Source organism: Mastigoproctus giganteus, chromosome 7 (genome assembly GCF_048544385.1).
Source record: "Mastigoproctus giganteus isolate SK-2022 chromosome 7, ASM4854438v1, whole genome shotgun sequence".
Lineage (NCBI taxonomy): Eukaryota > Metazoa > Arthropoda > Arachnida > Uropygi > Thelyphonidae > Mastigoproctus > Mastigoproctus giganteus.
This window is the reverse complement of record NC_143581.1, coordinates 152,733,805-152,754,041: the sequence shown is the minus strand read 5'-3', so window position 1 is coordinate 152,754,041 and position 20,237 is coordinate 152,733,805. Positions and strand designations below refer to the sequence as shown.

The window sequence follows — 20,237 nt, the reverse complement described above, 5'->3', positions numbered from 1 at the left end:
AATCCTTGGGAGAGGATGCAAAGAAAAACAGAAAAGAGTTCTTTACCTATGTAAACTCTAGAAGGAAAGGGATGAATCAGATTGGTCCACTGGATATTGATGGTTCAACAATTGAGAATCCTGCTCAGGTGGCTAACAAATTAAATGAGTATTTTGCATCTACATTCACACATGAGGAGTTATTCAGGAAGGGGAATGCCAGAGGTGAAGTAAACTCTGGCCATGAGCTAGATGAATTTGTAATAACTGAGAGGAAAGTGGAGGAGAAATTGTTGAGGGTAAACATAAAAAAGGCACCTAGGGTGGATGGGATCTATCCAGTTATATTAAAGGAGGCAGCAAAGGAAGTAAGCAAATCCTTAGCCATAATTATGAGAGCTTCTTTGGACTCAGGGGAGGTATCCATAGACTGGAGATGTGCAAATGTGACCCCAATTCACAAAGGAGGATCAAAGGCTGACACAAGTAATTATAGACCTGTGAGTTTAACTTCTGTTCCAGGAAAATTAATGGAGGCACTGGTTAAAGAAGCACTTTTTTTTTTTTTTTTTTTGGCTGATGCTGCATAAGATTGCTTTCTTGCATCATATGCCTTTACTAATGCTGATGCTAATATTTCCCATAAGAAATACCAATTTTGCTAGCAACTTTGCAGTTATTCCTGATCAGATCACAAACATGAGCAATTGAATTTTTGGTTTTTGAAGTTGAAGGATAGCCAAAGCAAGCATCATATTTGACAGTCAAGTGACCTTTTTTTTTTAAACTTTGTGAATCACCAAAAGCCTTTGAGCAATATATAGCACCTTTTCTAAAAGCTGTTTAACAATTCATGGAGGAGCAACAGATGCGGTCTTTGCTTTAAGGCAGGTGATGGAAAGATACAGAGAGATGCACCTTTCCCTAATTTGAAACAAAATATGATTAAAATTTGCCCTCTATTCAACATGCATGCATTACTATACCTGGGTTAACTGAATATGTTGTAACAAGTCCCAACTCACTGTGACACTGCAGTTTCAGGATACAAAGTTTGTTCCCCAAACTTTTTGATGACACCTTGTAAGTGATTAGATGTTTATATTGCTTTTTCGTTTCAGGTACTTTCCTAGCAGTTTCAGACTAGTAGTATTGCAGTGTTCTTGCACTTAAAGTACAAAAGCATTACTCACTGCATCTTTTCCAAAAAAATAATATTAACTTCTGCTAACTGGCTTCGTTTTTGTTGATCTTTCTTCATTTAATTCCATTCACTCTTTAATACATTTACTTCCATGGGGGAATTTACAAAGAGCTTCATGTGCCTCTTATAAAGAGATTGGTAACCAGAACAAGCAGTAGCTTGTTCAGTTTAAACAGTGTCAGTATTATGGCTTTAATCTCTCATAGAGTGAAACTGTTGCATTAAGTGCTTGGTATTGCGTTCTCCTCCTCTCTACTGCCCCTAAGAATGTACTATTAATAACATGATGGTTGTTTTGCCTCTTATTCATACCACATGATTGGCAAAACTTTTTAACCTGAAGGCAAGTAAGGGCCCTGGAGTTTGACTACATGGCAAGAGAGTGCATTGAACCATTGAGGTTAACTATGAAGTTGTTACTAGATTCAGGAGATATTCCCTTGGATTTGAGACAAGCAAATGTATCACCATTACATAAAGATGGCTCTAAGAATGAAGTGGGTAATTACTGACCAGTCAGCCTGACATCAGTGGTGGAAAAATCCACAAAACAATGATCAAGAGTGTGGTATAGTTTCATTTAGATAAAAATGGATAAAGAGTAAATTATGTATTTTCTTAAATTACAACAATGAAGGGATAGGATGGTTTAATGTCAAAATTTGCAGATGATATGAAGATTGGTAGAGTAGTCAATGATCAGTGTCAAACCCATCTTCAAGGTGACTTAGATAGACTTCTGAGATGATCAAAAAAGTGGCAGCAATCTTTGAATGCAGCAAATTGCAAGGTCTTACTTACACTTGGGGAATATCAACCCCAAAATAACCTACACACTTAGTGGGGTTGAAAACTAAAAACAGTAGAGGAAGAAAGAGATTTGGGAGTTACAATATAGTGCAACATGGAGTTCTCCAAGCAGTGTAGACAGGCGGCAAGAAAAGCCCATGGTGGCCTATTGACAATTTATCAAACATTTGCTTGTAGAGATAGGGAGGCCATAATACACTGTATAAGGCAATTGTGAGACCACATTTGGAATAATGTGTCCAAGTATAGAGATAGCACCTAAAAATAAGACATTTGTCTTCTTGAAATTGTCCAAAGATGGGCAACATGTCTATTGAAATCAGCAAAAGGATGCCCATATGAGGAACAACTTTGAATATGTGGGTTGCTGAGCTTGGAAACTAAACATCTTAGAGATTTGAATAGGGCTCTGTACACCTCAATCAAATCCAAGTGCTTCAGGGCGCTAAGAAGTGAAAGTAAAATGAATGAGGGCAAAATTTTCACTACTATAAATGATTTCAGAACTAGGGACCATAAAGTCAAATTACGGGGGGGGGGGAATTGGTTTGAGATTTAAACTGGCCTGTAGGGAGTATTCTTTCAATGAGTGAGTTGTTAATTATTGAAATAAGTTGCCTCCATGGGTGGTTGAGGCCGAGAAATTCAAAGGTCAACTGGATAGATACCAATGTGACAATGGAATCAAATAGGTGTTTTTTTGTTTGTTTGTTCCCCCCCCCACTAGTGCAAAAGCCCAGGTCTTCCTTACACCATGCAACTAATACTAATCCATCAGTACAAAACCTTTTTGTGTAGTTCATTCTGTGGAAGATATGAGGCTTATGCCATAAGCTACTTTATCTTTGATGTATACGCTCCTTAGCAATAAAAAAATATATATCAGAAAGAGCAGCCTTTATTGCTTAGCATAGAAAACATCCCTACCAGTTTATTTTGATTTTATTTCTTCAACTCAAACTTATTTCATCTTAGAGTTCAGCAGTACGGTTTATATTACCAAAATGAGATGGATATGTAGTGTTGCAAGCTCTCTGATTAATTATAATGCATAGGATATTTTATCTGAAAGTGATATTGCTAGTAAGTTCTTTAAAAGTTAAGTACTTCCATTGCTGCTAATCATATATTTAGCATTAAAAATTAAAATTTTTACATTGTTAATATTATTTTAGGTGCTGTTGCTTCTTCAAGCGAAAAAAGAAAAAGCCTGTTAGACAGAAATGACTCGCCATGACATGTAGTCCAGAAAGAAAAGCTGTGCTGCTACAGAGATCACTTGCAGGTTCCAAGGAAAGCACTGATGCCGTTCCTGTACAGACTGAAACTGTATAATCCATGCCCTCGCATCCCTGCCTTCATTTTAAACTGCCTGTAAATCTTTACTGCAGCCAACAATCACATCATACTGAAATCATTGAAACGTTATTCTCTTGAGAAAAATCCATTGTCATTTATTCGTTTTGGAAGCACTCTAAACACAGTTGCCATAGCCATTATGGCAAATTATGTAACAGTGTGGTTGTGCTGATATCTATTTATTTGAAAACTATGAACTTTCTCATAAACCAAAGGGCAGTGTTTTGTAAACCTGTGCATTCAAGTCAGAATTGTGCATCCTAGAATGTTTTTTTTTTTTAAGGTATTAAAAAAAAATACAAATTTAAACTGAAGTATTTGTTGATGCATAAAGCCATGGAGAAGAGCATAAAGTTACTACAAGTTCCTTTTAGTGCTGCTAATAATGATAAGACTTTTTATTGTGTCTAAAAGAAGTATTTAAAAATCAATGCCTGTTGCTCAGAATCTGAGGCAGTCTTCATTTTTAACTAACAAATAACCCATCTGGCCCCTTATAAAATACATATATTGGTTCGATCTGTCAGTTTAAACACTGGGAAGTAAATGCTGTTAGTGTACTTAAAAGATGAATATTAGAATTACTGAGGGCCATGTATATTGTACAAAGTTGTTTGTTATTGGGATCTCCCAGTGATTTACTGAATATAGAATGATTGAAATTGTGTTTGTATAATGATTCCTGTGCCTCAGATCAATTTTAATACATTTAGTCAGTGTGTATGAAAGAGAGCGTGTATATGCGTGTGTTAAATTGTGGACAGAACATCTTTGTGCTGCATTGTAGAAGAAAACTAGTGCAACAGAGTATCTGCTTTCTTGGTGTAAATATGTTTTATGCATGTATCTTTGCTACTACATCTTTTTCTTGCATTAAAAAGGTAATTTTGTTGTCCCCACATACATATTTCTGTCCTCTTGATGGAGCATTCTCAGTGCAGAATTTCTGTTTTCTCTACTCATAGCAATAATGGCTGTATAATTTCGGTGTAATTCAATTCTCAATTTAGATTCCCCAGAAGTCTTAAATACCACTCTTCCAATTACTAGATAATATTTTTACATTTTTATAATGGATCTGAAGAAATTTGACCACTGTATTCAGAGCAAACATGTATTTTTGAAAGAAATCATAAAACATTTATTTTTTAAATAAGTATTCTGCCTTGCTTTTATAATATTGTTCATTTCTTAGATTAACTTTATAGTTCCTTTATCAGTGAATTCCATGTACAGAAGACAAGGTTAGTACTGATGTGTATTAATTGATAATTTTAATGCATATAGTTACACTTAATTATATATCCATTTTTGGGAAATTATTTTCTTAAATCAGATTGTTAGGTACTATTATACTGAAGCAAGAATCATGTATATTTTCATACAACTTTTTTTCAATGTAACTGGTTTATTTATATGTGTCTTTATTTATTTTTTTAATTAATTTATTTTATTTATTTATTTTTCCCACTTTTTTGGATAACCATTTTACTGACTATTTGAATTCAAAATTTTCAAATTCGCTGATTTGCCTTCAGAATAATGAAAAAATATATATTATCCATGCGAAAGACATAGTAAAGTGTGTAGAAAGTTCCATTTACCTTCAGGTTTCCCAATTTTTGATATGGTAAGTTATATTTTCTTTGCTATTTATTTTGATCATTGAATCATAAATCTAAAGAATTGACTTTGATTCTTATCAAGACAGGTATACACTATGAATTCTGTCATAAAACATGATTGTGCTATCAGCTTCCATAAGTTATTTTATGCTTAATGTAACCTGTAATTAGCATTAGCAAGGCACATGATGCAAGAAAGCAAGCTTATATAGCATCAGCCAAAAAACAAACCCTTATTTCACCCATCCACTTGCTCCAAAGGTTTGTCAAGTTCTGCCTTGAATCTATTTAAACTATCAACTTCTACAATGACATATGGAGGTATGTTCCAGCAATCAACCACCCGCTGGCTAAAGGCAAACTTCCGCACATCTATCCTACAACCGTCTTTCCTCAATTTGAATTTATGCCCTCTCAGTCGATTATTCCGAGCAAGAGGAAGAATCCCATCCGCATTGAGCAGGCTCAAACTATTCAAGGCTTTATACACCCCAATCAGATCACTTCGCAGGTGCCTAGTCTCCAGACATTGTAATTTGCCAAACTTAAGCCTTTCTTTGTAAGAGCAACCCTTTGTTCCATTCACTAATCTTGTTGCTCTTCTCTGTACTTGTTCCAACAGCTCTACATCCTTCTTAAAATGAGGCCTCCAGACCTGTACACAGTACTCAAGGTGTGGCCCGACCATTGCCTTATACAAGGGGATAATCACCTCCTTATCCCTGCTAGAAAAATTCCTGTATGTCATTGACAAGACACCATAAGCTACTCTTGCAGACTGTCTGCACTGCTCAGAAAACTTCATATCTGCCTACACAATTGCCCCCAGGTCCTTTTCATTCTCTACCACTGTCAGTGTAGTACCACCGAGTTGATACGTTACTCTGGGATTACTGCTTCTCATGTGTAGTACTTTACATTTGTCAATGTTAAACTTCATTTGCCACCTCTCAGCCCATCTGCTAAACTTTTCTTGATCCTGTTGCAGCAGTGTACTGTCATTAGTGTCATTAACAACCCTGCCAACCTTCGTATTGTCTGCAAACTTGGACATTAAGCCTGATATACCATCATCAATATCATTTATAAATACAGAAAACAACAATGGACCCAACACTGAACCCTGAGGGGCTCCACTAATAACATTAGTCCACGAAGAGCAGTGTCCATTGATTACCACTCTCTGTCTTCTCCCACTCAACCATCCCTTTATCCATAGCAGCAATTTGCCTCCAATGTCACACTGCTCCAATTTGTGTAGCAGTCTTCCATGTGCAACAGTATCAAAAGCTTTTCTAAGATCCAAATATATGATATCAAAGTTATTCTTTGCATCCAGTTCCTTTGTGACTACATCATAGTATCCAATCAGATTAGTCAGACAAGACTTCCCCTTAACAAACCCATGCTGTGTCCAAGCTATAACTGAAGTCTTGTCTAGATGATCCTGTAATGCTTCTTTAACCAGTGCCTCCATTAATTTTCCTGGAACAGAAGTTAAACTAACAGGTCTGTAATTACCTGTGTCTCCCTTTGATCCTCCTTTGTGGATTGGGATCACATTTGCACATCTCCAGTCCATGGGTACCTCCCCTGAGTTCTCATAATTATAGCTAAGGATTTGCTTACTTCCTTTGCAATCTCTTTTAATATAACTGAATAGATTCCATCCACCCCAGGTGCCTTTCTTGTGTTTATCTTCAACAATTTCTCCTCCACTTTACTCTCAATTATTACAAGATTATCTAGCTTACTGCCAGAGTTGAAAACACCTCTGGCATTCCCCTCCCTGAATAACTCCTCATGTGTGATTGTCAATGCAAAATATAGAATTTCCACCATATAGAATTTAAATACTGTCTCAGACCATCGTAATCACCTTTACGAAAGCAAAAACCCTTCCCTTTACCCTTGATGGTAGTTACCTCTTTGAGTAAATCCCACTTCAGCACACTGTGATCTCTGCCACCTAGTGGTTCCTTTATCTGCAGATTCTTGATGCATGAAGAATCATCCATTTAGGCCTAAACCTTGAACAGTATTTCTTAGTTGGTATATAAAGCCTAGTAGCTTACAAGATAAGTTCTTTGAATTCTTCACATTTTGAATTTGCTGTTGGTAACATCATCAGTTGGTCCCACTGTATAGAATTTAATTACTGTCACAGACCATCATAGTCGCCTTTACGAAAGCAAAAACCCTTCCCTTTACCCCTGATATTAGTTACCTCTTCGAGTAAATCCCACTTCAGCACACTGTGATCACTGCCACCTAGTGGTTCCTTTATCTGCAGATTCTTAATGCATGAAGAATTACTACTGATAATCAGGTAAAGAGTATTACTCCCTCTAGTTGCCTCCCAAACATGCTGATGTAGAAAACAATCATCCAATAAATCCACAAAAGCCTTGCTGGTGTGTGAGTGACCAACCCACAAATTCCAGTCAATATCTGGGAAATTAAAATCCCCAGTTGTAAGACTTGCTGATTTACTGGCCCACTCTATTTCCCTGTACAGTTTCTTATTATATTCATCAGAGTCATTAGGCCTATAGCACACTCCTACTCTCAATTTTGATCTCCCAATGCTTATGTCACACCAAACAGACTCGACATTGCATTGTCCACCAACATCAATTGGGTGCACTTCCTTAGATTTTATGTATTTTTTAACTAACAGCATAGCCCATCCTCCCTTCCTGTCCTGTCTATCCTTTCTGTACGCATTGTACTCCCCAAATTCCAGTTCTGTATTCCTTATATCTGTGTGACACCATGTCTCTGATATCCCAACAATATCTGCCTTTGATGTCTTGACTTGCACTTCAAGCTCATCAAATTTATTAACTATACTCCTAGCATTGGTGTATATGCAAGTATACACGCACCTGTTTCTACTCTTAGTTACCCTAACACAGTCCATGTATTTTCTTTTTCCACTATGACTCCCAGCAGTACTGGAAATTCCCATTGCTTTGCTTTCCAGACTGCTGGTCAATTGCATTTCAGTAGAAGTAGTGCAAGAATCACTTTTACCTCTGCCAGTGGCTACTGTTAATCTATTAGTCTGTGTATCTCCCCCCAAGCTAGCAGTTTTCCAACCCACCTAACTCTGCCTTGATAGCATCAGCAAATATTCTTGCACCCTTTCTATTTAAGTGTATCCCATCTCTGTAAAAGCAATCTCTCCTGTTAACAAGCACAGACCAGGCTGAGAAAAATTCTATCCCTTGAGCCTTGCACAATCTCTCCAGGGCCGAATTGATCGACAAGGCTCTCATCATATACTCCTTTCTATCGTGTCTGGGCAGAATTGCAGACACTTTCAAATTCAACCCTAACTTGCGGCTTTTTTCCAGCATTGTCTTGTACTTGTTAAGTAATTCTGCCAGTTTCCTACCCTTAATATCCTTAGTGCCAACGTGTACAACAATATCACCCTTTGTGCCCTTAAAGAATGATATCTGCCCCACAACATCCTCAACCTTTGCCCCTGGCAGACATACCCTGGTCCTGTTCCATCTATCCTTTTTGCACAATATGTTCCCCAGTTCCCTGACAATAGAGTCACCTACAACAACTAGTTCCTTTGGGACCAGTGCATTCTGCCTTTGAACTTAAAACATGTTGTTTCTGGCAGGATTCATATATATAGAGCAGAGCTTATTTATTAAAGGCTGAATAAAGTGTAGTTAATGCACAGCTCTTTTACCATTATGTATAGTCATACGGCTGTTAAGTGAACTGTGGAACAAACCAACAGTTAACAGATTGTTACATGGATAGATTTTTCTTAGTTAATTTGAAGCATGACCAAAAGCTAAAACTGCACATTATGACAGTTTTTTTTGAAACAAAAGATTTTAATAGTAAAGGAAGTTTAAATTTATGCTCATCTAATGGAGGGAGACTGTTTGGATTACCTGTTTATTGTGTATATTAAGGAAAGATGTACTTACCTGTCCAGAGAGAAATGTCTTGTCTTTTGTACTGATCTGAAATATAAGTGTAATTCTGCAAGGATAAAACACACACACTAAAAAATACTGTGTGTTTTTTGTCCATATTTTCCATTTGAGATCCTTAAAAAAGACAAGATATTTCTCTCTTCATAGGTAAGTACATCTTTCCTAAATCTACATAGCAAATATGTAATCCAAACATTTAAATCTCTTTCCATTAGGTGATTATAGATGTTATCTTTTGTTTACATTCCATTGTCTACTTAACAGCTGTATAAGCAACCCATAACAGTACAAGAGTGCATTAACTGTTCATCTTTAATAAATAAGCCTTGCTCTACATATGAATAATACTAGATATGATATGTCCTATGTTCAAAGACATCATCATTACTTTGCATTAAACTATAACTATAAACTGCTTACAGAATTCACAAATTATAATGAACTGTTAAACATACAGATAAACTCTTCATTAGAACACATCTCTTGTAATATTAAAAATCTTAATGTTTTTATTCATGTTGCTTCAATTAGCCATATTTAAGAGGATAGGGATTTAACACTTTTACAAACAGTGCAATATGTGCACATAACAGATTGTATTATGCATAAGATAAAAACTTATAGAATTTGATAACGGTTGATTCTGTAATGTGCACATATTGCATTTTTTGTAAAAGCGTTAAACCCCTAACTCTCTTAAGCATGGCTAATTGAAGCAACAATAGCAACATGAGGTTTGCATCATGAATGAAAAGATTAAAATTTTTAATATTGCAAGAGATGTGTTCTAATGTAGAGTTTATCTGTATGTTTAACAGTTCATTATAATTGAACAATTAAAATAATTAACAAAGAAAATACAACTTACTGGAAAAATTAAGTAAATTGAGGGTGATTGAAACTTTCTACAAAAGCATGCTGCTAACTTCAGATTCTTTCCTATAATCTGCAGTGTTTGTACATTGAAAGTTCCATTGAAGATATGTGAATACAGTGGGAAAATATATTTTCAAGATGGTAGCATTATATGGCTGTTAAGATTATTATTTGGAAAATTCCTGGTAAAACAATAATATGCCTTGTCTATATAATGTGTTTTCCAGAGTATTTCCTAGAAAAGGTTTTAACAGAAGTCTTAAATTGAGTATATATATCAAGACACTGCTTTTGCCCCCATCATATTACCATGATAAACTCAGTGTTGGAAAACTGCCATTGTATAGTTAGATTATTGACATCCAAGCTCCAATTAGTAGGACACTAAACTACTTATTGATTATTACAGACAATGTTCAAGTTGGATTGGATTATGTTCCAGTAGTTTGATTTTTGAAAAGTAATATAGTTTTGTATAAGCTTTATAGTGGTAATTTCCAGTCTTATAGTTGTTTTAGCTCAACTCAGGTACTGATTGTAGGTACAATGAAACCTCCCTTAACAAATACCTTTCTAAAAGGGGACCTCTTGTTGTGGACACTCAAGCTTTGGGTTCCAGCCAGAAGTATTTGAAATTACATGTTAAAGAACCTCTCCAAAACAGACACTCTAATATGGATATGGCCACTTTTAAGGGTAATTGACACACACAGGAGTTTTCTATAGGTCAGTGGGATTTGCAACAAAAGCAAATGCATGTCAAAGTCATTGCAGTAATACAGTACTAATTAAACTTATGATAGGCATGGATTATTCATGGAGCAGATGGCACACTGTCTCTCATACAATAACCACTGCTCCTAAGGAATGTTTATAAACTTATTTGGAATCTCTGATGTATTTCACTGGCATGCATCATTTAGCATGACAATAAAATTTCCAAACTAAGATACACTATTAAGTGTATAGGTAATTTTGAACTTAAGATTTAAGTTTGCCCATGTCAGTTTTTTGCATCCAAGAATATATACAATAAAAGTGCTATGTGATGCTAGGCATTTCTTTTATAAATAGCTTCAATGACAGTGGTGTCCAGCTTTTTGACTGAGGAATGAACAATTTTCCTGTACTGACACACACACACACACACACACACACACACACACAGCACTTTCACTCATCATTGAAAGCCGTCAGCAAAAGGGGGGGGGAGTAGGAGTATAGGAAGAGGACATTAACCGTCAGACTCTGCATTCTTGTTGCTATGTATGTCAGGCACATTATTAGTTCTCCACCTATCATTCCAATGTAAAATAATAGCTTCCATAATAGGATATATGTGGGTTCCAGAATTACAATTAATGGTGGAACTTGCCACAGCTATATGGAGGGCCTCCAACCATGGGAGATGGCAAGGATTACGTGCCTGATCTGAACATTGGGGGTGCAGATTATAGTTGAAGTGCTGCTCACTCCAGTAATGCTCAGAGATGGCTGAATCGGCAAAATCAGCATGATGGATAGCCCCCCTCATGCCCATAGACACTTGTGCTCATTGCATAATCTACACTTGATTTGACCAATATAACATGCCCCACAATCTCGGCAAGTAATATGATAACCTACATTTGCACAGTGCAATAGCGGAATAGTCAGTTTAACCTTAGATAGTATTGACGGCAGCTTCCTGCCAGGGTGCTGCACACAACCAATATAGTAGTGGTGCAACACGATGGCAGTGCATGCAAACACACCCGGATAATGGGGAATGTAGGCAGTGGCAACTAGCATATTGTCCTGATTAACACAAGAAGCTGATTTGTGATCAAATAATTGGAATCTGTCTAGTACATGGAGGGGGGGGGTAACCACATCTAGTCAAGTCCGTTCTGTTGATTCTGATGAACTCTGTCTCCCTATCAGTGACTTTGGTACTTCCCAATGTTGAGATAATAGATCAGGCACATAATCCTCCTGTCTCATGGTTGGAGGCCCTCCATATGGCTATGGTGGGTTGCACCACTAATTGTAATTCTGTTAACTGCTTCCATAATTATAATTATGGAGGCCGTTATTTTACATTGGAATGACAGGTGGTGAACTAACAATGTCTAACATACTTCACAACAATAATGCAGAGTATGACAGTTGATGCCCTCTTCCTATACTCCTTCTCTCCCCCCCCCCACTTTTCACAGACCATGATCCACAACTAGTTGGTCACAGTGCATGCACAGGGCTATACTTTTGCATTATATTTTGATCTGCTGTCATGAACATTAAGTTGACAAAGAAGCACATCACCTTGAAAGCTACTTACCTTGTGTGTATTTATTTATTTTATCGCTTTTATTCAGTTATATATTTTATCAGTTGTACCCCCTTTTTTTTTTTTTTTTTTTTGTATGATAGTCATTTTTATTTGTATTAATTTATTTTAATAAACTTCTCTTATTTATCTGTTCATCAGTTGATGGAATATTATATTAATATAATACTTCAACCTGCTTGGATTGTAATCTGTCTTTAATTTCTTAATGGATTACAGATTATTCTGAGACATTTCATGGTAATTCCTGTACCACTTCTTCAGTGACTGTAATGACTGCAGAACACACAATTATGGTAACTTAATTACACAGTAATGTTTATATTACTTTAATTACACATTTCTTGCTTTAATATTTAAAATTCTTTACTTCTTAATTAGACAATTTATATCATTATCAGATAATTAATAGTTAACTATTAGGTAAATTCTGTATTAATTCTAATATAATAGGCAGTGCTATTAGTTAAATAACTGAACTGTACTTTGGATGGTAACTTAATTATTTAGTAATCTATTAATAAAAATTAATAACTAATTTATCCTCTGCATTTGATGCTATTTGCCCATCAGTACTTCTGTACCTAGTGGGGAAATTTTATGAAGTACAAGGGAATTTTCTCTCTCTTGTTCACAAATCCCTCCTCACTAGAGCTCTTCTATTACAGTTTAATGATTCCTTACTAATTAAAGAAGTGTTTCTTCAGCCCTTCTCTTCTCCACCTTAATCTCACTGCAAGTGCCACTCATCAATTATGCTGATGATATTAAAATCTGGGCTGTTTCCACTTTGATTTAGGAGGCATAACAAAACAGCTCACTTATTAATAATGCTATTGCTCTTACTAATTATTTTAGCCTGTTTGGCCTTCATGATAATACCAATACTGTGTTTGTGTGTCCATCTCTTTCTCCAAGAAAACCTCTCCATTTAAGCTTACCCTTCTTATTAGTGTTCTCTGTTATAAAGATCATGGTGTACTCTTTGATACTAAACTTATTTTTCATTCTCACATTTACTTTCTAAAATCTCTATCTCTCCATAAGATGTAGCTTTTGCAATAACAGCTCCCTCACAGTTACCATCCTTTGGTACTTGAAACCTGTCTTCTTTATTCTATCTTATATGCTGCTGAAACATGGTCAGTGATTGCATCCTCCCACATCATGAGTCTTCTCTTGGTGGAATATCAGCTACTAACATGAACTAACCTAAAAACTGGCCATGAACACATCATCTCCTGCACCACAATGATAGAGAACTTAAATTGAGTTCCTCAAGAAATTGCTTCACATTAAATCTTTACAGGCAGTTTCCAAACTCTTCTCAAATGCTTGGCAGGCCCCTTCTGTTTGGGATAAGGTTGATTGGCACTTTTCCTCCAGGAGTAGTAGATAGCATTAATTTATTAAGTCCTTTCTCTCTCTCTCTCTCTCTCTAATTGAATCAAATCTTTTCTCTTGATATGTTTTTTCCATATCCATTGCTGAGACATTCAACAACTCAATTTTGATATATTCTCTGTAGACCACCAATACTGCAAGAAAACTGTTGATGCCATCGTGTCTTCTAACCTGTGTGTGTGTTATTATATATTTTTTTTTGTTTGTTATTATTTACATATCATTGGGATCTCACATAAATCCTTCTGGCCTCGGCTGTATCAGGTATTTTGTCTCCAATCAATCATGTAGTCACCTGGTGCAATAAATAAAATGGATATTTATTTATTTAATAAAGCAAATAACAACAATAGATATTCACGTGCCCGAAATTTAAATAAAATTTAAAAAGTAAAAGGTTTTATCCATTAAAGTAAAGCTACTTTAGTAAATTATGCTCTATGCAGGTTGAAGTACTTATTTGCTTACTAATTTCCATTTCTTGATTTACCTGCACACCATTCTGCTAAAACAACCTCTTAAATTTATATTCATTTTTACTGAAAATTGTGTTATTTACTAAAAGTTAATTAACTGAAACACAAATATGTACAGCGATAATCAATAAAAAACTGAGTGAGCAGTTAACAGTGAATTTCATTTTTCCTATTTATTGAAACTGGCTACACTGACCTCTGCAGAGTGAACACCTTTGTATATAGTATAGCAGACACTTTCTTCTGACACAGTGGTATCTGCTTTAAGAGAGGTTTTACTGTATAATATAGCTGATGAAATAAACTTTTGATTACAAAAGGTTTCAATTTTTCTACCTGTGTACCTTAAGTCTAAAGGCAATTTTTTATTTTTGAAAATTTAAGCAAAACTCAGCCAACTAAACTAGATATTTAAGCAAGAAAGTATTAATGAAATAATTTGCTGCCTAAACTTGTTGATAGCCTACATGCGTTTGCTCAAAAGCATCAGTTGCTGTGAGCTCAGAAAATTTTGTTGTTCTTCATATAATAAGCTATGCAATGTCAAACTTGATTAAAATTTGATTTGCATAAAGGTTAATATATGCAAAATAATGTAGAGCTATAAAAACCGTTTTTATGTGATTTTATATAATAAAAGTATCACGAAGAATAATTATTCATTTAGTGATTGCTTGCCAATCACTGAAACTGTTGAAAAGGGTTCACATGGATTGAGCTGCAGTACTTTAATTATTTCTCTCCCCAGTGGTAATATTGCTGTTACTTGAGATTTTTCTGTATACAGGAATTCCCCGACTTACGTAATACTCGACTTATGGAAATTCAACTTTTATGTAAGTTTTTGCCGACTTGTGGAAACGTATTTTGCATCCTGTAGGAATAAATGGAGGTATCGTGAAAATATAATGTGAACACAAAAAACAATGTGCACTTTCCGGTTTATTGGGCTTTTCTGTTAGTGCATCTAATTATAAAGGTAGCAAACTCAATCTTATTGCAATAACACAGTTTTTTTTTTTTTTTTTTGGTAATTCGTTCCAAGACTTTGGAAGTTGAAATTTTTGCTATATAACTAAGCTATTTATCTCTCTAAAAGATCATTTTTATAAAAGGAAATTGCACTACCCTTTCATCATTATCATATGTTCCCGTTATAAGAATCAATTTTGAATGCCTTTGTGATATTTTTGTAAAGGATGTTTCTTGAGGTCATGATCAAAAAACAATGTGCACTTTCCAGTTTATTAAGCTTTTCTATTAGTGCATCTAATTATAAACAGGTAGTAAACTCAATCTTATTGCATTTGCGATAATACTGATAACTTCAATGTGTGGGTTTTTACGCTGTTATGGTGAAATGTGTTTCCTGAAATCTTCAGGAAACACATTTGTTTTTATATGATTGTTATGAAAAATCTTCTCTTCATTCCTATTTATGTATTACAATGGTGAAGGGAAAGCGACCAACAGAAAGTGCAAGTGGTGATAGGGCCAGGAAACGAAATGAAATTGATTTAGAAATGAAGATGAAAATGATTAAGAAGTACAAAGCAGGACAGAGTTTGTCATCTATTGCAAGGAAATTAGGTCTCGCTGCTTCAACAGCAAATACTATTTTAAAGGACAGTGCACATATAAAAGAACATGTCAAAGGATCAACGCACTTAAAGATCAACAGTGATCACAAAACAGCGTTCAGGTACTATATCAAAGATGGAACGGCTGTTAATAATATGGATGGAAAATCAGATTCAGAAGCGAGTGCCCAGTCTAATGATCATTCAAGCAAAAGCAACAAGTATTTATAAAGATATTAAGGATAAGTACGGCGAACTCCAAACCAAGTTCATGGCAAGCAACGGGTGGTTTAATAGGTTCAAGCATCGTGCTGGTTTCCACAACATTAAAGGATGCGGTGAAGTTGCCAGTGCCAATTCTGCAGCTGCAGAGAATGTGATGTGTTGGAAAAAATTATTGATGAAGGTGGCTATTCAACTCAGAAAATTTTTAACATTGACAAGACTGCTCTGTATTGGAAAAAAATGCCAGATCGAATATATATTGCCAAAGAGGAAAAGATAATGCCAGGTTTCAATGCTTCAAAAGGTAGGGCCATGCTCTTGCCTGTGGCTAATGCAGCGGGAGATTAAAGATTAAAACCACTGCTTGTGTGCCATTCTGGAAATCCTCGTGCATTTAAGGGCATCGATAAAGCCACCCTACCTGTGCATTTCCGATCAAACCAGAGAGTGTGGATAACAATATCTTTCTTTAAGGATTCGTTTAAATGCTGCTTCATTCCCAAGGTTGAAAAATATTGTAAAGACGTTCCTTTCAAGATTTTGCTTCTATTAGATAATGCTCCTGGACATCCTACGTATCTAGATGATTTTAATTCAAACATGAGAGTCGTATTCCTACCGCCAAATATGACTTCACTCGTCCAACCTATGGATCAGAGTGTTATTTCGAATTTAAAAGCATACTATTTACGCACAATATTTGCTCAGGCATTGTCTGCAGTAGACAATAAGAAAAAATGTATATTAAGAGACTTTTGGAAATCTTACAATATTTACCACACCATCTTAAACATTAATAAGGTGTGGGCAGAAATTACTAAAAGTTGTTTAAATGGCACATGGAAGAAAATATGCCTGCGGCACATAAAAGGCTTCGAGGGTTTGAAAAAGACGAATCATAAGAAGAGGTTACAGATAAGATTGTAAAGGTTGCAGAGCTACTTCAGTTGCAGGTTGATGCCAAAGACGTGGAGGAGTTAATAGAGGAAGAAGAGAAGTATTATCTAACGAAGAACTTATTGCAAGATGAACCAAATGAGGAGCCAAGACGCTTCATCACCTGGCAATGGCATTTCGTGAAATTGCATCGGCAATGGCGAGGTTTGAAAAGATGGATCCTGACTGCGAACGATTCTTAAAAGTTAGCAGGGGGGAGTGAATGATATGCTTGCTTGCTAGAAAGAAATCTACGATGAAAAGAAAAAGGTTGAGCAGCAAACCCCTTCTAAATCTCCACAGTGGTGTACTTATCAGCTGAAGACATTGATTCTGGCAACAATGCTCGAGAGGTAAAACTTAACGTTATGCCTGTCTCCTCTCTTTTTTTGTAATTTTATAATTTTTAAATTTTTTAAATTGCATGCTTTTGTAATTTTTCCTGCACATGAGATAAAAAATTGAATAAATACAATAATTCTATTCACATGTTCATCGAACATTTCTTTTTTGATTCAATCAAGTCAGCAAGCACAGTTGCGAGTGCTGCACAAGCATGGGGGAAATTTGAACTTACATAGCTTTCTGCCTAACGCAACCCTTACGTAAGTCATCGAGTTCCTATATATATCACTGTACATTCAAGTGCTATTTTTATAAATAAATAGCACTGGATATTTAAATTTCATATTTAGTACATAAATGGGTTCTACAGAATTACCTTAGAAGCAAAAACCTTATGCATCAATACCTTACAGATTAATACATCATAATACTTCCTTACAGGGCATTACCCAGAAGCACTTGCCATGGAAAGCATTTAACTTGTTTGACCAGTAATTTATATCATCATATTATTATATTTGAATAATTGTTTAGTATTACTTAGTAACACACAGGAGCGTATGTTTTTTGTTATTCCCTTTTTTTTTTTTTTATCTTTTCTTTTTTCTTTGTCAATTTTTGGTTATTATAGGAGCATTTTCTTAATTGGTTTGATCTATTAATTTTTATGTTGGAAGGTTCTTCACAAAAAATTTTAATAGTATTACAACCTTTCCGCTTGTCTTTTTTTTTTCCACTAATGAGTATTGACATGGTAATAACTTTTCTTTAAACAGTATCTTGTATTATACAAGTATGTTGACCTATCCTATCATTAGATATTATTATGTTCTATGTCATTGGATGGAATGCATTTGGAAAAATTTGTTCATCTCAGTCACATTTTAGCTGATAGCTTGGCAGTCATTTGCATTTCTTGGGCAGTTTTCTCTTAGCTACTCTTTTGTTATATTTTATTTACTGTAATTTAAAGTTTTCAGCTCAGTAATGCTAAGCCCTTTTTTCATTGTGCTGAAGAATTTCCAGCTGGTGGAAAGAAATTATTTGGCATTTGTTATTCTCTTTCATTGAGATGGTTAATTCTCAAAGTAATTGAAAGAGATTAAACCAGTTGTTGGTGCCCTGAATCATTCATTCGCTTGAAGACTTTCTGATTAAGTCATTTCATCACTCTTAGCAAAACAATATCGGTGCTTACAGCATTTTTAAATTAATAGAAAAATTAGGAATGTCTTCAGTGCTTTTAAACATTTATTAAAATGATCAATATTAGTATTTCTTAACTATTGTTTTGACTCCCATCTGCACGATTGATTGTGTTAAAATTTAAGTGTGGCTGTAAAAAAATTAATCTCTCCCACTAGTGGGCATACAAAGTATTCTGCATGCCCACTTGTATAACATTTATCAGGTGGATCAACTTTATTTTAAAAAAAAAAAAAGGAAAGAAAAATAATTTTTAATTTTATTTTATGTTAATAATATTGAATAACAAATAGTTATATATATATATATATATAAAGTGCATTATTCTTTCTTTTTTTTTTCAAAAAAGACACAATGGTGCTCCAAGTACACTTCTTGTAATTTTGTTGGTGTGCAATTACAAAATATATACATTATTTACTATTCTATCCTTATAATATTAAGGTACTGGATGAAATTACAAAATGCACAGTTTAAAACTATTTCTAGCCTTTATTCAAAAAAATATTGAATGGTGTTATGTGAAGTACACATGTGCTTCTTTCTTTTTTCTTTTTTTTTTTTGTTCCTTGCATGCCTGCTCAAGGGATAAGAATGATGAAGCAGTTATACACGGCTTCCGTAAATGTAACTGGTGTGGTATCTAAAAGGAATAGCACATAATTTATTATTACATTCAAGAACATTATCATTATTTTCACATAATGCATGATATTTTTGTTTTAAGCACAATATTTCAATTGTTATTAGAAGAAAAATATTAACTTACATTACAAATGACAATGAAAAGTTGGCAACTCAATTTAAATTTTCAGTAAATAATCTTACAGAATTTAAAATTTTAACTTATATCAAGCCAGATTATAAATTAAAAAAGAACCCTTGCAATAACCAGACTACAAACAAAAAAATGAGAAGTATATCTGTGATATAGTTCCATACTCACAAAATGCTCTCAAAAGTTAATAATACTTTAATGTTTAATACACTCAAAGATATGTATTTGCAAAGTTATTTTTGTGTTACAAAGCATTACGTGAGTTAATGTCTCATGAGGTTTCTGTTTGTGACACACTGCCACAATATACAAGAAAGTATAACAGAATGAAAAACAAGAAACACAATGTGTGTAAATTATTGGTTTACAAATCAATTTTGAATATGTATAATCTCAGATTAATCTGTTCCAAATTATTTATTTATTTATTTTATTTATTTTATTTTTTTTTGACATTTTACAGTAAAAACTGCAGTGTAGTGTTACCGTAAAACTATTATGTGATATCCCAGTGGTAATGCTACTGTTATTTTATTAGTTATTCCTTAACTAATAAAACTTAATAAAAAATTAAGTAAAAAACTTAATAAAAAAATTCATTAAATTTCTGTCTAATAAATAGCATACAGTAGTTGGTACTCTGTGTTGTTGTTGTTTTTTTTTTTTTTTTGTATGTTAGGGATTGCTTGATAATTATTTTTGTTTAAAATATTACTGTGTATTCGGTTTTAAAGTCCCTCTCTTTTTCCTACGTATATAGCAGTAAGTTGATAAAAGAACTTATGAGATCCTCCATTTGATGAAATAAACCAGTCATTTCTGTAATTATGGATATACTTGATTGGGAGTGTGGGGATAAAACTATACCTTTGGGCCTGAATTATATGTGTTTTTCCTCCCTTCCTATGTTTTTTGAATTTTTTAAATTCCATTTTGTTGAATATGAAAATAGAATAAAGTAGTCAACACTAAGGTGTGATTTGGGATATTAACATGTGCAAAACATTTATGGAACAATTTTTTAACATGTAATCTTTCCAGATTTCCACTAATTTGCTATAAATGCTTTTAGAAATAATTTATATTGTAGCATGTCAGACAAAATGCCCTAAAATTGGAGAATAATCATTTTTCCTA

At 34.5% G+C, this 20,237-nt stretch overlaps 1 protein-coding gene across 2 annotated transcripts in view; it reads left to right on the top strand.

Moving 5' to 3' along the window:
* The window catches only part of LOC150083266 (casein kinase I-like), a 261,891-nt gene extending 258,327 nt beyond the window's left edge, over positions 1-3,564 (top strand). For both annotated transcript variants that reach the window (XM_090377138.1, XM_090377136.1), the window contains one exon: positions 3,169-3,564. In XM_090377138.1, the coding sequence (XP_090233264.1) occupies positions 3,169-3,220 (52 nt within the window). In that variant the 3' untranslated portion in view covers positions 3,221-3,564. The remainder of the gene's footprint in view (positions 1-3,168) is intronic.
* Positions 3,565-20,237: the final 16,673 nt, after the last annotated feature.